The sequence below is a fragment of the Myotis yumanensis genome, unplaced genomic scaffold (assembly GCF_028538775.1).
Source record: "Myotis yumanensis isolate MYYU_CA2020_CCGP unplaced genomic scaffold, mMyoYum1.0.hap1 SCAF_1, whole genome shotgun sequence".
NCBI classification, from domain to species: Eukaryota; Metazoa; Chordata; class Mammalia; order Chiroptera; family Vespertilionidae; genus Myotis; species Myotis yumanensis.
In genome coordinates, this window is record NW_027223752.1 from 69,507,609 (window position 1) to 69,527,710 (window position 20,102).

The 20,102-nt window shown below is 46.7% G+C and overlaps 2 protein-coding genes across 26 annotated transcripts in view; one reads left to right on the forward strand and one right to left on the reverse strand.

The window, feature by feature from the left end:
- Nucleotides 1-34: 34 nt before the first annotated feature.
- Nucleotides 35-6,329, reverse strand: LOC139016128 (creatine kinase U-type, mitochondrial). 2 transcript variants are annotated; one of them, XM_070423771.1, is made up of 10 exons: nucleotides 6,224-6,329; nucleotides 5,124-5,438; nucleotides 4,239-4,437; nucleotides 3,940-4,035; nucleotides 3,324-3,545; nucleotides 3,092-3,177; nucleotides 2,848-2,971; nucleotides 788-922; nucleotides 488-613; nucleotides 35-278 (listed from the first exon to the last, which is right to left on the reverse strand). In XM_070423771.1, the coding sequence occupies exons 2-10, from the start codon at nucleotides 5,270-5,272 to the stop codon at nucleotides 162-164; spliced, it is 1,254 nt and encodes a 417-aa protein (XP_070279872.1). In that variant the 5' UTR covers nucleotides 5,273-5,438; nucleotides 6,224-6,329; the 3' UTR covers nucleotides 35-161. The 2 variants fall into 2 exon arrangements, with proteins under 2 accessions (XP_070279872.1, XP_070279876.1); XM_070423775.1 differs by having other exon boundaries at nucleotides 5,124-5,287; nucleotides 6,224-6,324.
- A 2,176-nt stretch (nucleotides 6,330-8,505) lies between these two features.
- PPIP5K1 (diphosphoinositol pentakisphosphate kinase 1) overlaps nucleotides 8,506-20,102 on the forward strand; it is a 39,604-nt gene continuing 28,007 nt past the window's right edge. For 7 of the 24 annotated variants that reach the window (XM_070423887.1, XM_070423909.1, XM_070423903.1 and 4 more), the window contains exons 1-18: nucleotides 8,932-9,798; nucleotides 12,533-12,629; nucleotides 12,901-13,078; nucleotides 13,523-13,718; nucleotides 14,145-14,235; nucleotides 14,465-14,550; nucleotides 14,884-15,038; nucleotides 15,154-15,255; nucleotides 15,707-15,868; nucleotides 15,984-16,105; nucleotides 16,954-17,055; nucleotides 17,295-17,381; nucleotides 17,501-17,576; nucleotides 17,717-17,826; nucleotides 17,913-17,995; nucleotides 18,161-18,295; nucleotides 18,467-18,588; nucleotides 18,882-19,064. In XM_070423887.1, coding sequence (XP_070279988.1) covers nucleotides 12,929-13,078; nucleotides 13,523-13,718; nucleotides 14,145-14,235; nucleotides 14,465-14,550; nucleotides 14,884-15,038; nucleotides 15,154-15,255; nucleotides 15,707-15,868; nucleotides 15,984-16,105; nucleotides 16,954-17,055; nucleotides 17,295-17,381; nucleotides 17,501-17,576; nucleotides 17,717-17,826; nucleotides 17,913-17,995; nucleotides 18,161-18,295; nucleotides 18,467-18,588; nucleotides 18,882-19,064 — 1,962 coding nt within the window. In that variant the 5' untranslated portion in view covers nucleotides 8,932-9,798; nucleotides 12,533-12,629; nucleotides 12,901-12,928. Of the gene's footprint in view, nucleotides 8,580-8,917; nucleotides 9,799-12,532; nucleotides 12,680-12,900; nucleotides 13,079-13,522; nucleotides 13,719-14,144; nucleotides 14,236-14,464; nucleotides 14,551-14,883; nucleotides 15,039-15,153; nucleotides 15,256-15,665; nucleotides 15,869-15,983; nucleotides 16,106-16,953; nucleotides 17,056-17,294; nucleotides 17,382-17,500; nucleotides 17,577-17,716; nucleotides 17,827-17,912; nucleotides 17,996-18,160; nucleotides 18,296-18,466; nucleotides 18,589-18,881; nucleotides 19,065-20,102 lie in introns of those variants that run through there. The other 17 variants (XM_070423895.1, XM_070423917.1, XM_070423877.1 and 14 more) reach the window with 9 other exon arrangements.

Consider the following 20,102-nt stretch of genomic DNA (forward strand, 5'->3'; position numbering starts at 1 on the left):
CTTCTCACCCCATCATTAGGAAACACACAGACAGTTGGAGCATAGCAAGGTGTCTTTACTGGGGCACAGGAAGTGGGGGGCATCCAGGGCAAGTAGGATAGGCCACCATTAGAACAGGCAGAAGTCCTGGGGATCTTGAGTCATCTGCTGAGGATGGGGAGTTAATGCTTGCTGTGGACGAGAGGTGGAGGGATGCGGATATCCTGGCCTCTCTCCAGGCGCCGTTCACAGTCAATCAAATAGTTTACTCCGTCGATGACCAGTTGCACCAGCTCCACCTAAAGGACACTAATTCTTGATCTCTGCTTCCCACAACCTGAGTTTCTTTCTTTAGCACTGATTTGCCTGCTTTGAGAACTCATTTCCAATTGCCTCCCCACTCAACCTGATTTTTATTTAAGACTCTATTAAATTCCTGAACCTCACTATTATACCTCAACCCTCATAGACTTATACCTCCCCTCACCCTAATCCCTGAAGATCTCACCTCTGACTTGCCCAGTCGGTCCAAATTAGAGATGTCAAAGGTACTGCCTGTGGCAGCTGTGTCCACTCCTCCAGTTCCACGCTTTTGGAGTCTTAGGTTCTCCAGGATCTTTGGGAAGCGGCTATCCTAGAAGGGAGATAGGGATTGGGGAGCAGGGTGAATAGCAACAGAGATTGGTTCTACCTGAGAGGGCCCTGAACCTGCTCAGAGCTCTTTCCCAATGTGTCTGGTTCCTTTCCGAAGTGCCCACTCCCTCTTCCTCACACAGCACACCCCTCTCTAGCCCCACAACTCCTTTACTTTGCTCAGCAGCGGCAGTTTGATGTGTACGCCTGCTCGTAGTCCAGTGCCCAGGTTAGACGGACAGGTCAAGATGTATCCCAAACGCTCATTCCACATGAACTCCCAGCCATGCTCCTGGATCAGCCGTTCCACCTGAGTTCACAAAGGCTCTGTTAGTGAACAGTCAGGAATATGTGGACACTCCCATAGCTAGACTCACAGGACTCCAGAAATATGTCTAGAACCAGAAACTTGGGATGGGAAAGAATGACCCTGACCAGGGTTTTGTTTGTTTGTTTGTTTGTTTTGCAGAAATGGTTTGTTATTATCTTGCATGGAAGGTAAGCCCATAATGATGAGATTGCAGAAAAATACCTTGTGTGTTGAAGAAGAGAAACTTGAGGGATTAATGCATTAAGGATGGTCCGGAGGTGTTGAACTGAACTGAGAAAGAGTTGACTATTCAATGAGCTCTGCATGCATTGATTATCTTTGTTTTGCTAATGAGCCTAGAACTTGGGAGGATTCTTTCAGACAGAAAAGGAAAATGTAGGCTTTGCAACAGGAAGAGGCAAGAGAGCCTTCTGTTAGCAGTGGAAGAAGTACATACCAGAAAGCAAAGAAAAAGTGTAGAAGGGCCATACTTACAGGTATGTGTGTGTGCCCGGTGGTGTTAGGGTGTTTTTGTTTCACTTAAGTATCCTAGTCATGAAGATGACTATTAGAGTTGAAGAGATGGGATCCGCCAGAGTGGTGGACATTAACACCACTACCTAACATGAGCAAAGGGGACCCTGTTTATCCTTCAGAAAGAATCATGGCATCAGGGGATATTTTACATGCGGAACATGGGGAAACCCTTCCATCGGCAAACTGCAGCTCGCGAGCCACATGCAGCTCTTTGGCCCCTTAAGTGTGGCTCTGCCTAAGCCTTAGGAGTACCCCAATTAAGTTCATAACAATGTACCTACCTATATAGTTTAAGTTTAAAAAATTTGGTTCTCAAAAGCAATTTCAATCGTTGTACTGTTGATATTTGGCTCTGCTGACTAATGAGTTTGCCGATCACTAGATTCTAGAATAACAGCAGCAGCTAAACCCTATTGAACATTACTATGGGCCAGGTATTTTACATGCATTATCTCATTTAATCCTCACAACAACCTAAAATGTAGGAAGTCTTATTATCCCAATTTTATAGATGAGGAGACTGAGGTACATAATTTAAAAAGTACTTCCCTACCCACTTACAATTGGAATGTTATCTATTATTTGACAAAAACAGTAGAAATTTCCCAGCTAGATTATAAAAGGAAGAAGAGTTCTCTTTTTATAAGTCCAAAATAGAACTGTATATATGAGAACATACAATAAGAATTGGGTTTATGGGAATTCCTAATCTAGAATTGAATATGGAAACTCAGTCCACATAGGATTGAGAATTCAGTTCAACCCTTCATGTAGAGCCACATATTCTGGAACTTCTAAGCCAGTTGATCCTCCACCTTCTCTCCCTCTCCCTCTCCCTCTCCCTCTCCCTCTCCCTCTCCCTCTCCCTGTCCCTGTCCCTGTCCCTGTCCCTCTCCCTCTTCCTCTCCCTCTCAGTTTAAAATTTAGACATGATACTTTAGCAGGAATGACAGAATCCAAAGGTGAGGCCTACCTATGCTCAGAACTGAGTGGTTAGAATCATGAACACCACAATCTCTTATTCCATACATCAATCCAAGCTCAAACCTTTTCCTTATCTGCACATCCCACACACACACCCCAGGCACTGACCCACCATCTATTATTTTTTCTTCAGATTATCTGATAACTGCTTTATTTTTTTAGATTCCTGACACTGTCTTCCTAGTCTTACGGTGACCATATATCCTGGTTTCCCTTGGACAGTTTTGACTTATACCTGTTGTCCTGGAGTAATTGATGATGATCTCTTTTACTATCAAAAGTGTCCTGGGTTGGTTGATAACTTATGATAACTTATATGGTCAATCTACATGGGCTAGCATTTTGTGTTGTCTTATGTCCCCCCTCCCCCCACACCCCATTTCCCTTATATGCTCTGGCCCAACCTCTTTGAGGCCTCGGCAGAATCTTTCAAACACTCTCTTCATGTTGCCACCCTTCTCCATGGAGATGACTCGTGTATGATCCTCCTCATTCACCCAGATTAAGAAGCTCTTCTCATTGTTATGCCTGAAGGCAGGAGAGAGGGAAGGACAGGGGTCAATAGACAGGGCAAGAATGGGGAGAGGTAGAGGGGCAAAAGGCACTTACAGGGATATGGTGACAAAAGAGGTAAGGTAAGCCTCATACCAAATCCCACGAGCATCTGGCCAGTCTCGAGCCATTCCTGCTGCAGTCAGCAATGGGGACACAGGCTTATCAAATAGAAAGTGGTCCTGGGGAGATAAAGGGACTTGGCTTAAGAACTCTTACAGTAGCCCCTAGGCCTCCCAAAGTCCATCTGTCCCATCTGGCCCAGCCTGCCCTCTGCCTCTTCTTTCCATCTGCTCCCCCCACCTAGCAATCTCTCCAGGCCCCTCACATCAATAAGCTGCTGCTGTTCAGCCTCTGTCATTTCACTGAGCCGATAGTAACGACCAGCCAGGTCACCCTTCAGGCCATTTAGTGCATCCGTCACAACACGTTCCACCTCTCGCCGCTCTGCCCGAGTGCAAGCTGGAGGCAGACTGAGTCCCCGGATACTTCGGCCAGTTCTGACTCTTGAGGACAATACATACCTCTCATCAAAGTAGCCAGAACGTATCTGTGGAATAAGAGAAATTAATTTAAACCACAAACACAGTATGTGGGGACGGAGGGTCTTGGGGAAGAACAGATTCCTGACATTCTCTTCCTAGTCTTAGGGTGACCATATAGAGGAGTCCTCATTGCATGCATTGGAAGGAGAAGTCCATTGGGCAAGCAGTCCAATTGAAGAGGGCATTATGATCCCTCCCCCAAACTGCCCACCTTGCAGAATGGTCATTCTCAAACACCCTCTCTTCTTCATGTCTGCTGCTTAAAACACAATCCTTTCTCCACACCAAGACTGAAAGCTCAGCAGTATAATGACCACGAGTCAAAAGATAATTAAGGATCGAAGAAACAGACTGTTGTACATAAGGCAATGCAAATCAAAAGTGGAATACTTGACCCACCTTACTGGCATCCAGGTCAGTGGTGTGTTTCATTATCCGGGGATCATATCCATTATGTCGTTCTTGGATAACAGGGTCAAACAGCTCAGCAAATACCTGAAGGAGAATTAGGAGGGAGAGGATGGTTAAGGAGGGGGCATCCCCTCCTAGGCTTTAAACGTGGATTGATTTCACTGGGTCAGAAAACATAAGTATAGATGGATCAGTTTCAAGGGTAAGTGAGGGGTTTTAATGGGGAAGGAGCCGGGATTACTGGGCAGATGAGTTGGATGACCAGGGAAACTCTGAGGGCCCCCTACCTCATAGCTTTCCTCATCTCCAGCTACCATGCCCACAGTCTTGATGAAGGGGTGGCCGGGGTTGTCCACGCCAGTCTGGATACACTGATCTAGCGTCCAACCAGTGGGTGTGGTCTTGTCGCAGAGCCGGGCATAGACTGCTGGGGTCAGGTGACTGGCCATGCAGTTGTTGTGCTTTCGGAGGTCTGGGTACTCAGCACTAGGGAGGGGGTACCCAGTAACCATGGAGGGAGAGCACAGGTGGCCTAGACCTAGTGCCCTCAGCCAGGAGCTGTCCTATTAGCTGTGTCTGGCTGTCCTCCTGGGGAGGAGGGGAGACTATAGAGAAGCTAAACCTTGGTAATCTCATTAGGGATTTCAGGCTCTATTCTTTCCCAGCAGTTCTAGCTTCCTCTGGCTGGCCAGCTCAATTCTCCCAGATCTGCTCAATTCTTCCATCCCGTGAGCACAACATTAAGAATGGGGGAGGGGAAAGACGAAGGAGGAAATCTAGGAAATGGGGGAGAACAACAAGAAAAGGAGATGAACGAGATCAAAAAGGATAGTTCCTGATCTCTCAATTAGGGATTTGGACAGAGATGCAACCAGAACTCACCGGACCAGGTTACAGATCCCCAGGAATGCTTCGGCCTTGTGGTTTCAGCTTCCACCCCCACCCCACTCAGCACTAGGCCATGGCTTGAGGATCCTGCTACCGAATGTCAGGGCAGGAGCAGGCTCAGGGCAGGAACCCAGAGGGAGGTCTCCAGACTGTACAGCAGCCCACTCCAGAGCCTTCGTGGCTATAGCCCTTCTCTGTTACCCTGTCCTCATCTCCATCCCCACCTCCCTTCCCATGACCACTTCCCGGGGTGGGGGTTGGGGTAGGGGCTCAGACACTGATACCTCGGGGGATACATCCTCCGTCGTTCACTGGCGGCTCGTACAGGTTCCGGGCGGAGCAGAAATCCAGCAGCTAGAGACCCAGCTCCAGCCAAAGCCAAGAGCCTGAGCCCGGGGCGGGCGGACAGCAGACGAGAGAAGGGACCGGCCATGGCTCGAGGATCCTGCTACGGAATGTCAGAGCAGGAGCAGGCTCAGGGCGGGAACCGGGAGGAAGGATGCCACCAGGGGGATTGCGGGCCGGAACTGCTGGGTGCAAGGCTGGAGCCGATATGAGGCCCGGAGTGAAGGCTGGAGGGGAAGCCGGTACCGAGCAGCCTGCAGGAAAGGCGCAATGAGCTAGCGGGAGGAGGCGAGGCAGGCCTCAGCCGCAGTCTCCAGGGGTGGGGCTCACCCAGACCCCGCCTTCCGCCTGCCACCGCGCTAGGTGTGCGGAGACAGAGGTAGGCGGCAACCGCCTGGTAGATTAGGGGGACCAGAGGGACCGGGGATTTGCACCCCTGGGATAAGGCTGCCCAGATTTCAGCACCAAGTAGAGGAACAGCACCCAAGGGGTCTGTTCGAATACCCTTCCCCCAAGCCTCTAGGTTTGATTGGAAACTCGATTCGTCACCCTGGGGGTGTGAAAGGGTGACCGTGCCCAACCTCTTCTCTGTTTTCAGTCTGCCCCAGCAACCTCTCCGTCTTCCCAGGGGAGGGAGCCCCGGGGGATACACACAGATACCAGAGGAACACACGGAGAAAGCACAGAGTTAGAGGCAGAGACTGGGAAAGACATCCGCTGGTTCAAGGTCACCTTTTCTTTAGAACCAGGAAGAGAACCCAGGCACCTCCCTTCATACCTGTACTCTCCTTACAAGGTCGAGAAGAATCAGGGAAACATGAACTCTTACCTGATCGATGCTGTGTCCCCCCACCCTGCCCCTGCCCCCTAATCTGAAGCTCTGCTATGTCCTGCCTACACTTCTAAGGCCCCCTCACACTTTTCCCCTTCGCCACCCTCCTTCCCATCCCCTGGTTCACCTTTGATAGTTTACTTCTCAGCAGTCTATTCCAGGCTGCTCACAGGACTCCCTCTGAGTAGTCTCTGCAAACTTGCTTACCTGTTGGTTGCACGGAGGTAAGGCTGGGGCCGGGCAGGGAATTGTTGGTTTCCTCTTCCTCCTCTCCCCTCTCTGTAGCTCCCAGTTCCTGGGCTGACGTGGAGTATAAAGGTGAGTTAGTTACAGGGTGTGGTGAGATGATTGGGTGTAGGAATGGAACAGGCGGGCACAGGTTCCCTTTCACCACAAGTGTTTCCTCTCTTGGCTCCCTAATGCTGTTTAATCCAGGGTGTAAGGGGGGAGTGGTGTCCCAGGGCATAAGGTCTCCAGGGAATCTCAACCTTCCCTTTGATCCTCTGTCTTCCCCTTTTTCCTTAGATTTAACAGGGCTTTATTCCTACAGCTCCCAGTGTGACTTTGGTGTGACTTGACTGTTGTCCTGGCAGAAAGGAGAATAAATGTTGCAGCTGAGGTAGCGATGGGGGGCTTCAGTATGGAGGGTCAGTTACGGTGGGGTAGTCATGGTGGCATTAGCCCCTTCCCTCCGCTTTCTTGGTGTATCCACAAGACAGTAAGATACTTGAAAATCTTAGGGGAGAGTATTTGAGAAAGAGATATTCCTACACTCCACCCCTATACTCTCATTCCCTTCATTCTTCTCAGGCTTCCCTTGTGGTCCTTTTCCTGCCTTCTTCATTTGTGGGTATCTTTAGAAGCCATCCACCTCTCTTTTGGGTCCATCACTTAATTCCTTTTTCTCCTGGTAAAAGAGCAATTATCAAATTCTGCAGCTGAAGTACGGTCACGCTTGGAGAGACATGCAAAATGTTACCTGTGTTGTGGGGGCTTATTACCTAAATTGAGGAGTAGCTATGAGTAAGCAAATATAATTACAGGGTGCATATTTACCCTGATAAAGGAGGGAGATAATCTTCCAGAACAGTAGGGTTATCTGATTGAGATGGCAGTTACTAAATTAAAGAGGTAAGAAGCGAGAATTACAGAAGGAAAAATAAGAATTGCCTAGAGGAGTAAAGAAATCACTCAAGCCCTGGCCAGGTAGCTCAGTTGGTTAGAGCATTATCCCAATACACCAAGGTTGTGGGTTTGATCTACTTGCTTAAGTTCTACTTGCTTAAACTCTGCAGGGACCTTGGGAATGCCACAAGTCAGGGCAAATACAAGAATCAACCAATGAATGCATAAATAAGTGGAAAATGGATCAATGTTTCTCTTTCTCTCTCTCCTCCCCCTCACATCCTCTCTCTCAAGTTAATTTTAAAATCTTAAAATAAATCACTCAATATATGGCATTTAATAATAATTATTATCAATCATATTCAATTTATAAAGTACTTTGCAATTACAAGGGACTCTTGTGTGTATTATTTCATTGAATTGAATTATATTGTTCCAATGGATGACTAAAGATTGAGTCTACATTTCCAGGAGAATGAGAAGATATGTTAATTACCTACAAGATGCTTTAATAACTTGTTTGAAAGGTTGGAGTGGTAGAAAGGATCTGAGCCTGATCATGAACTAAGGAGGTTTCTATTTCTCTTAGGGCCAGTCATTAGAATCATCTCTATCCCTTTTGGGAAGCCTTGGGGTCAGTATAATATGCACCTGACTGAAAAAGTGGTAAGATTTCAAAGGGTGCAGGAAGAAACAATGAACTTGGAATTGTTTTAATCAGGGAAATCTATGTGAGGCTGCAAATATAACAATACAAACATATACAAAATGCTTTCACATAATCAGTACCCTATGAGTTAGGTTTTTAATCCCACTCTTTTACAGATGAGAAAACGGAGGCCGAAGCAAGTTCAGTAACTTGTTCAAGGCTGCACAGCTATTACAAGCAAGGCCAGGAGTCAAGTCTAGAGGACAGAGAACAAGCAAAGTGAGGAGAAAGGAATCAACTTGTTCAGTCGTCCATGTCCATTCATTTACTTGACATCTTCACTCGGTAACATTGTTAACTTATATTTATTGGATCTCTACGTATATCACACTCTGTTTTTATTTTTTGTAAAACAAAAAGAAGACGAGGTTTTGTTCTCCAGGAGGTGCAACGACACAAACTCTTCCTCTTCTTCTGCATGTTGCTCCCCGCACCCCCCACCCCCCACCCCCACCCACCCCGCCCCCTCCCACTTCTTTGTATCACTGGCAAGTGCAGCATCTGAATTGTGGCGACGCAGTTAGAAATCGGAGCATCAGGTTGCACTTCCTCCACGGAGCCGCTAGGGGCCACCCTGCTCCGCGCAGAAGCGCCGGCCAACGCAGCCTGACTCCGCTGCCGGTGCGCGCCCTCCGCTGATTGGTGGCACCGCAGAGAAGTAGCGCTTTGATTGGACTGCTGTCAGGTGTCGCTGCCGGCAGGTTCGGCTGCGCGAGCGCGGGGAGGCGGGTGAGTGCGGGCCGGGGGCGGTGGGGGAGTGGCTGGGGGCTGGGGGCGGTCTCCGACGGGGTGGGCTGGGGAGAGTGGGCTCGCTCGGGGCCGAGGGCTGTGGTTAGACCCCGCTGGGCGCCGCTGGGGAAGGAGACCCAGCGGAGAGGCCTCAATGTCAGCGGGGGGACGGTGCCCGCGGCCGGCGGGGGCGGGCAGAGGCTGGTGGAGTCAGGCTCGGAGGGCGGTCGGGGTCCGCGGGAGCTGCGAGAGGACCCGGGAGGGGTCGGCGGGAGCGGAGGCGCGCGGGAGGGTCCGCGTGTGGAGCGCCGGCGGCGCGGGCGACGGTCGGGGTGGGAGTCCGAGGAGCCGCGGGAGAGGAGTCAGCCTGGAGGGTCAGCCCGAGGAAGGGGTTGTGGCCGAGAGAGGCGGTGCGTGGCGAGGGGTCCTGTGCGGAAAGACTGGGTCTCAGGCCGCCTTTGGGGGGGATCCCTGCGGGTTCCACGGAAATAGAGACCGAGCGCGGTGACTCGGCCGAGGGTGGAGGACTGGTTAGTGCTGGGGAACTAGTGAGCGAGAGCTCAGTTCGATGGTTATGTGATGAGCCGCTCGGGGATGGGGGTGGCGAGCGGAGCCGGGGAGGGGCGTTGCAGCGAGCTGGGGAAGGAAGGCCGAGGAGCGGGTCGACACGCAGGACCTGGGCACCGGCGCCGGGAGGAGGACTAAGAACGTGGCATCGGAAGGAACTGGGGGGCCGGCTGGTGAAGGTGGGGAGGGGGCAGTGTCGGGGGCCCCGAGTTTACTGTGTCGGAAGGATTCCTGCCTGAACTTAGCGTTGATGCTTCCCCTTCGCTCCATCCAGTGGGTGGTGGTCGGGGAAGCTGGAGGACTCCCGCCAGCAACCCTGCCTGCTAAGGGGTGAAGAAGTCACCGCGTCTGCTCTCTCTTCCGCCCCGTCTCCAGATCTGATTTCACAGAGATGTTCCCGAGAAAATTGCCACCTGCCCCTCCCTCTCCCATCCTACTTACCCCCACCTCCCTCCCTCCCTCCCTCCTTCCTTCCTTTCCTTTCCCTTCCAGGGGTACTGGCCAGAGTAAGACAGCCCTTGAACCAAATGTAGGCTCTGAAGTTTTCTTTTCTTTCGCAACAACGTATTGGGTGAGAGGGGATGGGAGCAGAGCACAGAAAACAGGGGGATGGCTCTTGGAACACCACCTTAAGCCCCAGCTTCTCCCAAAGGTACATCTAAATAAGCCCTCGCTTATTTCATATCTATTTCTGTCAGGCTTCTATTTTTGCTTTGTTAACTGTGAGTTTAGGCCTCTCATCTCTCCTGTAAACAGACTCTCCTTCCTCCTATTACCATCTCCCGTTATAGAGTTGCAATAGAACTTCAAGAACACGATCGCGTGCTGGTATGTTCAGTAGAAAACCAGGAAGGCCGCAGTGTAAGAAAGGGTGAAAGGTTAGAAATCTTAGGCAGGAGGAAAAAGCTCCTGCTTCAGAGGAAAGATAAAGATTGCCACAAAGTTCTACTTGCTTAAACCCTGCAGGGACCTTGGGAATGCCACAAGTCATGAAAATTGGGTCAGGTCACTGAAAAGGAGTTCAAAGAAACAGCCTATTAATCAGGAGGGGAGCGTACAAGGCATGCGGTGCACAACTGCAACTATTAAGTCTAAGGAGAATGCCGTGCCCCCAGGGTGGTTGAGCAAGGGAGACAAGTAGATGGTGAAGACTGGAAAGGACTCGCTTTATATAAAGGTTAACGGTAACTTTCTAATCAAAACGGCAACTCCCGCTGGCAAAATTCTAAAAAAAGAAAAAAAGCATGCCCTAGCCGGCCTGCGGACTGAAGGGTCCCCGGTTCAGTTCCAGTCGAGGGCATATGCCTGAGTTCCAGGCTCAATCCCCAGTGCAGTGTGTGTAGGAGGCAGCCGATCAATGATTCTCTCTCATCATTGATGTTTCTGTCTCTTTCTCCCTCTCCTTTCCTCTCTGAAATCAATAAAAATATATTTAAAAAATAAAAATAAAAAGACACACAAAAGAACCTGCAACTCCCACTTGTAATGGAAGGGTTTAAATAAAAATACAGAAAGTAATTATTATTGAAGACTATTTAAAATTTCATAAGACTATATTAATCCACTTAAGGAGTTTGTGGCTTTCTAGAGTCAGTATTTCTGAGACCTTTTGGAGAGTGTGGAAAATTACTGGTGTGTGACTCAATTTTGTTTTTTTTGGGGAAAAAAGTAATAGATATCCATATCCCCATAATTTAGTATTAATAAATGTTAATACTTTTGTGTATTTGCTTCAGATTTTAAAAATTGAAATAAACATTATAGATAGGATTGGGAAGTTCCATTCAAATTCTTGTCAGTTCCATTCTTCCCTCTCCTCAGAGGTAACTGCTATCATGCATTTGATGTTTGTCTTTCCAGTCTGTTTTTATATTTCTACTATTTATACAGTCATAAACATAATATTTTTATTTATACAAATGGAACTGTGCTACATGTATTTCTACAGTTTTCATTTGGAAGCTGTCCTTATTGTTTGATTCATTTAAAAATATTTTTATATGTTTTTATTGATTTCAGAGAGAGGAAGGGAGAGGGAGAGAGAGAGAGAGAAACATCAGTGATGAGAGAAAACATTGATCAGCTGCCTCCTGCACACCCCTACTGGGGACTGAGCCTGCAACCTGGGCATGTGCCCTGCTGACTGGGAATCAAAACCATGACTTCCTGGTTCACGGGTCAGCGCTCAACCACTGAGCCACACCGGCTGGGCTGATTCATTTTTTTAAAAAATTGCTGTTCGTCTATCATTTGTGTACATTACATTGTATTTATCCATTCCTCTACTTGTGACATCTGAGTTGTTTTTATTTTTTCCCATTACTGACTGAGGTTATGAGCATCTTTGCACATATCTTATGTGAGAGAGTTTCTCTACAGCAGGGTTTCTCAACCTTGGTACTACTAACATTTTGAATGGGATAATTCTTTGTTGTGGGGGAATGTCCTATGCATTTTAGACTATTTGGCAGCATGGCTCTGGCTGGGTAGCTCAGTTGGTTACAGCATCATCCCCATATGCCAAGGTTGCAGGTTTGATCCTGTTCAGTGCACATACAAGAAGCAACCAATGAATGTAGAAACAAGTGGAACAACAAATTGATGTTTCTCTCTCTCTCATTCTCTGTCTCTCTTCCTCTCTCTCTAAAATAAATGATAATAATAAAAAAGAATATTTAGCAGCATCTCTGGCATCTGCTGACCAGATGCCAATAGCACCTCCCCAGATCTGACAACCAAAAATGTCTCCTGCAGATGTCCCCTGCACAGCATATTCACAATTGGTTAAGCACCACTACTCTAGGTATACTGTATGTACGCAGAAGCAGAACTGCCAGGTTGTTCTGACTCAAGTTTAAGTCTTAAGATATTCTCACTGATTATGGCTCTAGGCAGGATATTTTTCCATTGTAGTTTCTGGTGTGAGGAACCTTGGCCTAGAGGAGGCTTGGGTCTGTAATACCAGCTGTGGTAGAGAGAAAATTGAAATTTCAGTTTAAGAATGGATTGGAGGCTGTTGTGTGGATGCTTGTATCCTCAGCCTAACAACCAGCATTACACCTATTTCCTTGAACAGATTTTCTGAACTTGGGCATCTTGTGTTTTTAAGGTGGAGCAGATGAAGGAGAGACGGGGGAATAGAGAATTTCAGTGTTCTGATAATGCTTAGAACATAAGGTGCCTTTAAGAAATGTGTGGGGGTTTTTAAAAAATTAATCCATGGTAGGAATGAAGATGGGGGTTAAGGGCAATACAGCTGATCTCTCGTTCCTCTGCCCTTGAATTAAATCACTGAGTTCAGCACTACTGTAGGGAAGTGGAGAAGGACTAGGAATATTTTGGAATGAATCGAGCGTTTGAAATGTCACTTTAACCTTTTCTCATAGGAATCAACAGTAATCTTCCATGAGGAACTGCCTTTCCCATGTGCTGCCGGAGTTAACGGGTGTTTCCTGCTGGCAGAATCAGGGACATGACAGCACTGTAAGGGTTAATCTACTGATCCTCTAATCAGTCTCACAGCTGGAGGTGGGGTGAGCAGAAAAGGGAGACTTTGCTTTTCTGTTGTGGATCTCTAGTCATTTCAAGTCTTAGCCCATGTGCGTCCTTTCCTGTTGATCCTTCTTACCATAGCTTTGTTTGTTTCCCCTAATTCCCCGAGTTGTTTCCTCTCATTTCCTCATTCCCCACCCCATACCCCTACCTACTGTCATAGGGCTTGGATTCTGAGCTAATGGGATACTCTCCACTGCAGAGCGGGATGAGTGGGCACTCCGGCGGGGATGTGGTCATTTCGGACCAGTGAGAGCGAGAGTGCTACAGCCCACTTCTTCCTTGGAGCTGGAGATGAGGGGCTGGGCACCCGTCATCGAATAGGCATGAGGACAGAAGACAGTGACAGCGAGCTCCTTGAGGATGATGAGGATGAAATGGTAAGACTAGAGAAAATGATGTAATTTGGTATTGGGACCCCTGTTATAAAGAATTGAGATTCCATTTGGAAGGAGACACCTTGCTATTCTTTCCAAATGCATAGACTCCCTCATAAACGGGCCCTATCCTGATTAAGAGGAGGAGTGGGGAATGGTTAGATTGCCTCCCTTTGAAGCCCCTACCCTATTGTCTCATGGTTACTGGTTCCCTGGCTCTTCTGCCTAAGCACACATTTCCTACTATGGAAAGGCTCCTATTCTGTAAGCAGTAGGAATCCCTATAGGCACCCCAATCTAAGAGGTAAGTTAGGAGACAACTTTTACTCCCTGGGTCCAAAGTCCTGGCAAGAAACTCTGTGCCCTAAAGAGATGAGATAGTGTTCCCTGATAGGAATGGTCCAGGTGGGAAGTTCCTGAGTTCCTGACAGCACTTCCTCTCTGTAGCCTCCTGAACCTCAGATCATTGTTGGCATCTGTGCTATGACCAAGAAATCCAAGTCCAAGCCAATGACCCAGATCCTAGAGAGACTCTGCAGATTTGACTACCTGACTGTTATTATCCTGGGAGAAGATGTGATCCTCAACGAACCTGTGGAAAACTGGCCATCCTGCCACTGCCTCATTTCTTTCCACTCCAAAGGTTAGGGTCTGAGAAGGAAATGGGAAGGAATGGTGTTGTGAATGTTGGGCTGGGAAATGAAGTTCTTACTGTCAGATAGTAAAGAAGCCTTCAGTTCTTCCTGACACACTAGAGAGCAGTACAAAGGGGTTTGTTTTTCCTACATCTTAGGGAAGTTGCTGCAGGTAGTGTAAAGCCCATATTTAAACCTCAGGACAGCTCTACAGCTCTTACGATCTTGAAGGACCCTAAAAATAAGTTCTTTTTTATTTTTTTCTGATGGATACTCTAGATTTGGGAAGTTGGGCAGAGGATAAGAGATGGGTTGGATGGGTAGGGGAGCTCAATGGCAACTAATAGCTTTAATATGTCTATTTCTCTTGCTGTTTTTTCACTCTGTCTCTTTCACTTTCTTTCTTTGGTCTCTACTTCCTTTCCCCATCCCAGGCTTTCCTCTGGACAAAGCTGTTGCTTACTCCAAGCTTCGAAACCCCTTTCTTATCAATGACCTGGCTATGCAGTATTACATCCAGGATAGGTATAGCTTTCTGTTGACTGGTGGGTGCGTGGGTGGCCCTGAGATCATGCCTGTTTAGATAATGTACTCTGGGAGGGGCAGAGTCAAACAAACATGCTTAATTTTGTACCATACCCTCTTGAGTTCTGAACCATGGCAATTCCCAGTTCTTAAGCATATGAAATCCCTAGCCCTTCCCCATAGTAACCATCCCCACTTCTCCCAGCTAATTTATTCTGGGGGGTCACAGGAGGGAGGTGTACCGGATCCTGCAGGAGGAGGGTATTGATCTGCCTCGATATGCTGTGCTCAACCGTGACCCTGCCCGGCCTGAGGGTGAGTACCTGGTCTTGTCCAGTCCTGCCCTGCCTTGCTTTCTATGACTTAGCCCAGTTCTCCATCCTCTAGACATCTCCTATATACCACCTATCTGAGTGAGGCTTTGATTATTAGATTATGGGTAGAGTTAGAGCCAAGGGTCTTTGGACTCAGTCTTGGACCTCTTATATAGACATTATTATATCTATATACCATATAGTATTACCACATTTATTACTAAGATATGATCATAGAAACTTGAGGGTTATAAAGATGAAAACTTGAAGAAAAAGGAGTTGGAAGTATTCTACAATTCGAGGCCCTAGGAATGACTGCATACCTACTTTTCAGAGTGCAATCTAATAGAAGGTGAAGACCAGGTAGAGGTAAACGGAGCTGTCTTCCCCAAGCCCTTTGTGGAGAAGCCCGTGAGTGCAGAGGACCACAATGTTTACATCTACTACCCCAGCTCAGCTGGAGGAGGAAGCCAGCGCCTCTTTCGTAAGGTATGGGGGAATCAGAGCAGTTGAAGGACAAGAATGAGGTTGTGGGGAGGGGAGCTGGAGGATTTGGGGACAAAATAGAGGCAACATTCTTTTTTTCTTCCTTTTCCTTCCAAAGATTGGCAGCCGAAGCAGCGTTTATTCTCCTGAGAGCAGCGTCCGAAAGACAGGGTCCTACATCTATGAGGAGTTTATGCCAACAGATGGCACAGATGTCAAGGTTATGGTGGATATAGGGATTAAGAGGCTATAAATGTCTAGGTGGCATGGGGGCTTGGGAGCAAGTGGAGGCATGTGGAGGGTGTCATAGAAAATAAAGGGTGAATGTGAGTGGCTTTCATATTCAGGTGACGATAACAAGCGGTGGAAGTAGATATTTAAATTGTTACTATCAGCAAGGGCAAGGGTGACATGGAAGATGATATAAAATTAGTAAATGATTTCTTAATAAGGATGATAGTGCTGGAACCCCTAGGAGAAACTTTCATAATAATACCTCAGTAGGGCTCAGTAAGAAAAGTGTCAGTTTCCTTGTTCTTTATACTTAGGGTGTATTTTTGTTTTGTTTTTAGTTTTTTACTCTGAAACTAGTCTACAGACCTAGTGCTCATATTGTCTTCTCATATACAGGGTGCGCTGTGGGCATACTCAGTGATGCTATGTACCTGCAGGTATATACAGTGGGGCCAGATTATGCCCATGCTGAAGCCAGAAAATCTCCAGCTTTGGATGGGAAGGTCGAACGAGACAGTGAAGGAAAAGAGATTCGATATCCAGTCATGCTGACTGCCATGGAAAAACTGGTGGCCAGGAAAGTCTGTGTAGCGTTTAAGGTAAAGGCTTATGGGGGTGAGGGGTACTATGTAATGAAGGAGACAGATAGGAGCAGGGATCTGGGAGGAAAAATGGCTCCATTGTTCTCATCTTGCCTCTTTGCCCTGCATGCAGCAAACAGTGTGTGGTTTTGACCTTCTTCGTGCCAATGGTCATTCCTTTGTATGTGATGTCAATGGCTTCAGTTTTGTCAAGAATTCAATGAAATACTACGATGACTGTGCCAAGATTCTGGGGTAAGGGGCACAGTAGTTTGGGCTGGGAAGAATGGGCTTAGAGAAGAGAGTTAAAAAGCTTTTACTTTAATTTAAATATTATAAAAATGCTTTCAAAAGGAAAATAGAAAAAGGGCTCCTCAGCCCTCTTGCCTTCCCAACACTGCACTACCCAGAGGTAATTACAGTTAACAGTCTTAGGCATAATAGTATGTATTTTTCTGCCATGTATAAACAAATTATATATTTATTGTATTAAATGTAATCATATTGTAATACTGTTTACAACTTGACTTTTAAAAAATTCATCACATAATATTTAAAACATTTAAAAGTGTATAAGAAATGATGAATATGGTAAATTTCCATGTATTCACCATTGAGCTTAAGAAATAAAATATTGCCTGGCCACTGTGGCTCAGTGGTTGAGCGTCATCGGCCCATCAACCAGGAGGTCATGGTTCAATTATCGATTAGGGCACATGCCCCGTTTGCAGGCTCGATCCCCAGTAGAGGTCATGCAGGAAGCAGCTGATAGATGTTTCTCATCTATCTATCTATGTCCATCCCTTCCACTCTCTAAAATCAATAAAAATGTATTTAAAAAAAGAAATAAAATATTAAGGACATAGTTGAGGCCACTCCATACCCCTCACTAATTACATCCCCTTTCTTCCCATTCAGAGGTATTTTGTGTTTGTTAATTTCATACATATATTAATACTTCTATTACAAATATGTGGTGGATTTGCATGCTTTTAGACTATTTATGTATTTTTCTACAACATGCTAGTTTTTGTGAGCTTCATTCCTCTGTGTAGTTCTGGTTCATTCATTTTCACACGGCTTCTTCATGTTTCTCCTTCTAGGAACACCATAATGCGAGAACTTGCCCCACAGTTCCAGATCCCATGGTCCATCCCCACAGAGGCCGAGGACATTCCCATTGTCCCTACCACATCTGGCACTATGTGAGCAAAAGTGAAAAATCTGGAATAACCTGCTTAAGGCACCTAAGTCAGATCAGTAGTTACTTCCCCGACCCTGTGCATTCTGACCAGGTCTCTTCTAGGAAGTTTTCTTAACCTTACCTATATTCCTAACCGCATACAGTTTCCCACTGTTCTTTCACATGTCAAGTAGGATGAACTGATGAGAGGTGGGGTGAGATGAAATGTGGGAGAGGCTCTAAAAACATTCCCTATCTTAGGATGGAACTTCGTTGTGTCATTGCAATTATTCGTCATGGGGACCGTACCCCCAAGCAGAAGATGAAGATGGAAGTGACACACCCAAGGTAGAAAGAGTGCCCCGATTTAGACAAATAGATTTTTTTGTGAGGGAAATGGGGATGGGGCAGCTCCCAGAGGCTTTGACTGTCTCCCCCCATATTGAAGCTTCTCCTTATTTCTTCAGGTTTTTTAGTCTGTTTGAAAAGCATGGTGGTTACAAGACAGGGAAATTAAAACTAAAGCGGCCCGAACAGCTACAGGTAAGACGGTGAATCTGGCTTGGAGGAGCAGTGCTTTGAGGAAGATAGAGGGTATGAGATTGGGGGCCTCTGAGAGACCAGGATGAAGGGTACCCGGCCAGGATGTGGTCTTCTCACGGATACCCTATTACCTCATTCAGGAGGTGCTGGACATTGCAAGGCTGCTGTTGGCTGAACTGGAGAAAGAACCAGGTGGTGAGATCGAGGAGAAGACTGAGAAACTAGAGCAGCTGAAGTCTGTGCTGGAGATGTGAGAAAGGGGATAGGAAAAGGGAGCCTCTTAACACTGAGAATGGTGGCTGGAATAGAAACTCATACTATGAGTTTATCCTGCAGGTATGGTCACTTCTCAGGCATCAACCGGAAGGTGCAGTTGACTTACTATCCTCATGGAGTAAAAGCTTCTAATGAGGGGCAAGGTAAGATATAACACGCCCTTTCCATTACCATTCAGATCTCTTGTTCTTGAACCCTTAGATGACTTCTACCACAGATTACCTTTCTGGGCTCTTCAAAAGACCTAACATTTAGATGGCCCCAGTGTTTTCCTCAGATCTAGGTCTACTTACTGCCTTTTATTCCAGCAGATCCACAGCAGAAGGCTGTGGCTCCATCTCTCTTGCTGGTACTGAAGTGGGGTGGAGAACTGACTCCCGCTGGCCGTGTTCAGGCTGAGGAGCTGGGGCGAGCTTTTCGCTGCATGTACCCTGGAGGACAGGGTGAGTGTTTGGGGGAATAAGCATCTAGCAGGGCTGGGATAAAATGATTAGAGGATAAGTTGGGGGAAATGAAGGATCTGAGGCAATGGGGAAGTTAAAGAGGGAATAAGCATTCTTTCTTCCACGTGGGAATTTGTGGTATGCATCCCTGGTCCTTCCCTTTGCCCTCAGGTGACTACGCTGGCTTCCCTGGCTGTGGGCTGCTTCGGCTTCATAGCACTTTCCGCCATGATCTCAAGATCTATGCATCTGATGAGGGCCGCGTCCAGATGACTGCTGCTGCCTTTGCCAAGGTGCACCCTATAGTTCTCCCACAGTCCCAGCTTCCTTTAGGTAGAGAAGCAGAGAGTTTGGAGAACTAGTTGGAAAATTTAGGGTGTTTGTGTGCTGACTCAGAAGTTTCTCCTTGTTCCGACACCATTCTGTACTACTGACAATGCGCTGAGAATAATTAATGAGGTTAGGCTCCTTGACCTATACATCAGTTCTTCTAGCCAGATCTCATTTGATCTCTCAGACCATCTAGGCGTAGGGGGACTATGCTAGACTGTAAGGAAAGCTAACAGACTTTGTGCTTGCCCTCCAGGGCCTTTTGGCTCTAGAAGGGGAGCTGACACCCATTTTGGTACAAATGGTGAAGAGTGCCAACATGAATGGGCTCCTGGACAGTGATGGTGATTCCTTGAGCAGCTGCCAGCACCGAGTGAAGGCTCAACTTCACCATATTTTGCAACGGGATGCACCCTTTGGCCCCGAGGATTATGATCAGGTCAGGCTTTCTATCTTTCTGCCCTGATCCCAAATTTCTAGAATTCTAAAAAATAGTGAACAGTAATTATAGTTACCATGTGCCAGGTACTGTTGTACATACTTTCCATTACATTATCTCATTTAATCCTTACCCTTTGAGATAAGTATGGGTCCACAATCTCTTATCCACATTCTCAGAAATCAAAAGAATTTTTATAAGTTTGGCACCAAGATTCATTTGGCAGCAAAACTTGACATGATAAGTGTTTGTAATCCCTATTTATCCCATTTAGTGTACATAGTCATGTTTTGCTGCATAAGTGTATTTGATTATGCCCCATGCCCTGCTGGAAGTATTATAAAGCATATAGCATATGCACTATATTAACTTCCTAAAGTTTGAAAATTTCTCAGTTTCAAACACAGCTGGTCCCAAGGTTTTTTGAATGAAAGGATGTTTTAATTATTTATTGCTGCATAAGAAACTATCCCAAAACTCAGTAACTTAAAACAACCACTATTTCATTGTCTCACAGTTCTAGGCTCAACTAGTCTTGCTTGGGGTCTCTCCTAAAATTTCCCAGATGTTATCCAGACATTGGAGCTGGAACCATCTGGAGGCTTGACTAGGATGCTGGGATGGCTGAGCTCTCTTTCTCTTTTTACGGTCTCCCAGTGGTCTCAGGGCCTCTCCTCTCCATATGGTTTTTCTAGCATGATGGCCAGACTTCTTTAAAAAACAAACATATATATATACACACACACACATATACATATATGTATATGTATATATATATATATATATTTCTGAGAGGAAGGGAGAGGGAGAGAGAGATAGAAACATCAATGATGAGAGAGAATCTTTGATTGGCTGCCTCCTGCACACCCCACTACTGGGGATTGAGCTCACAACCTAGGCATGTGTCCTGACCGGGAATTGAACTGGTTCATAGGTCAATGCTCAACCACTGAGCCACACCGGCTGAGCCAGACTTCTTAAATGATAGCTTAGGACTTCCCCAAAGCAGAAGCTTCCAAGCTTTTTAAAACTGTAGGC

Excerpts from the sequence above, each read along its gene's own strand:
- LOC139016128 (XM_070423771.1), bottom strand. The coding sequence starts at position 5,272 with ATGGCCGGTCCCTTCTCTCGTCTGCTGTCCGCCCGCCCCGGGCTCAGG. Across the intron at positions 923-2,847 it reads TCTGCCGAGGCCTCAAAGAG|GTGGAACGGCTGATCCAGGA; the intron begins GTTGGGCCAGAG and ends TTGTGAACTCAG. Across the intron at positions 614-787 it reads AACTGCCGCTGCTGAGCAAA|GATAGCCGCTTCCCAAAGAT; the intron begins GTAAAGGAGTTG and ends TCTCCCTTCTAG.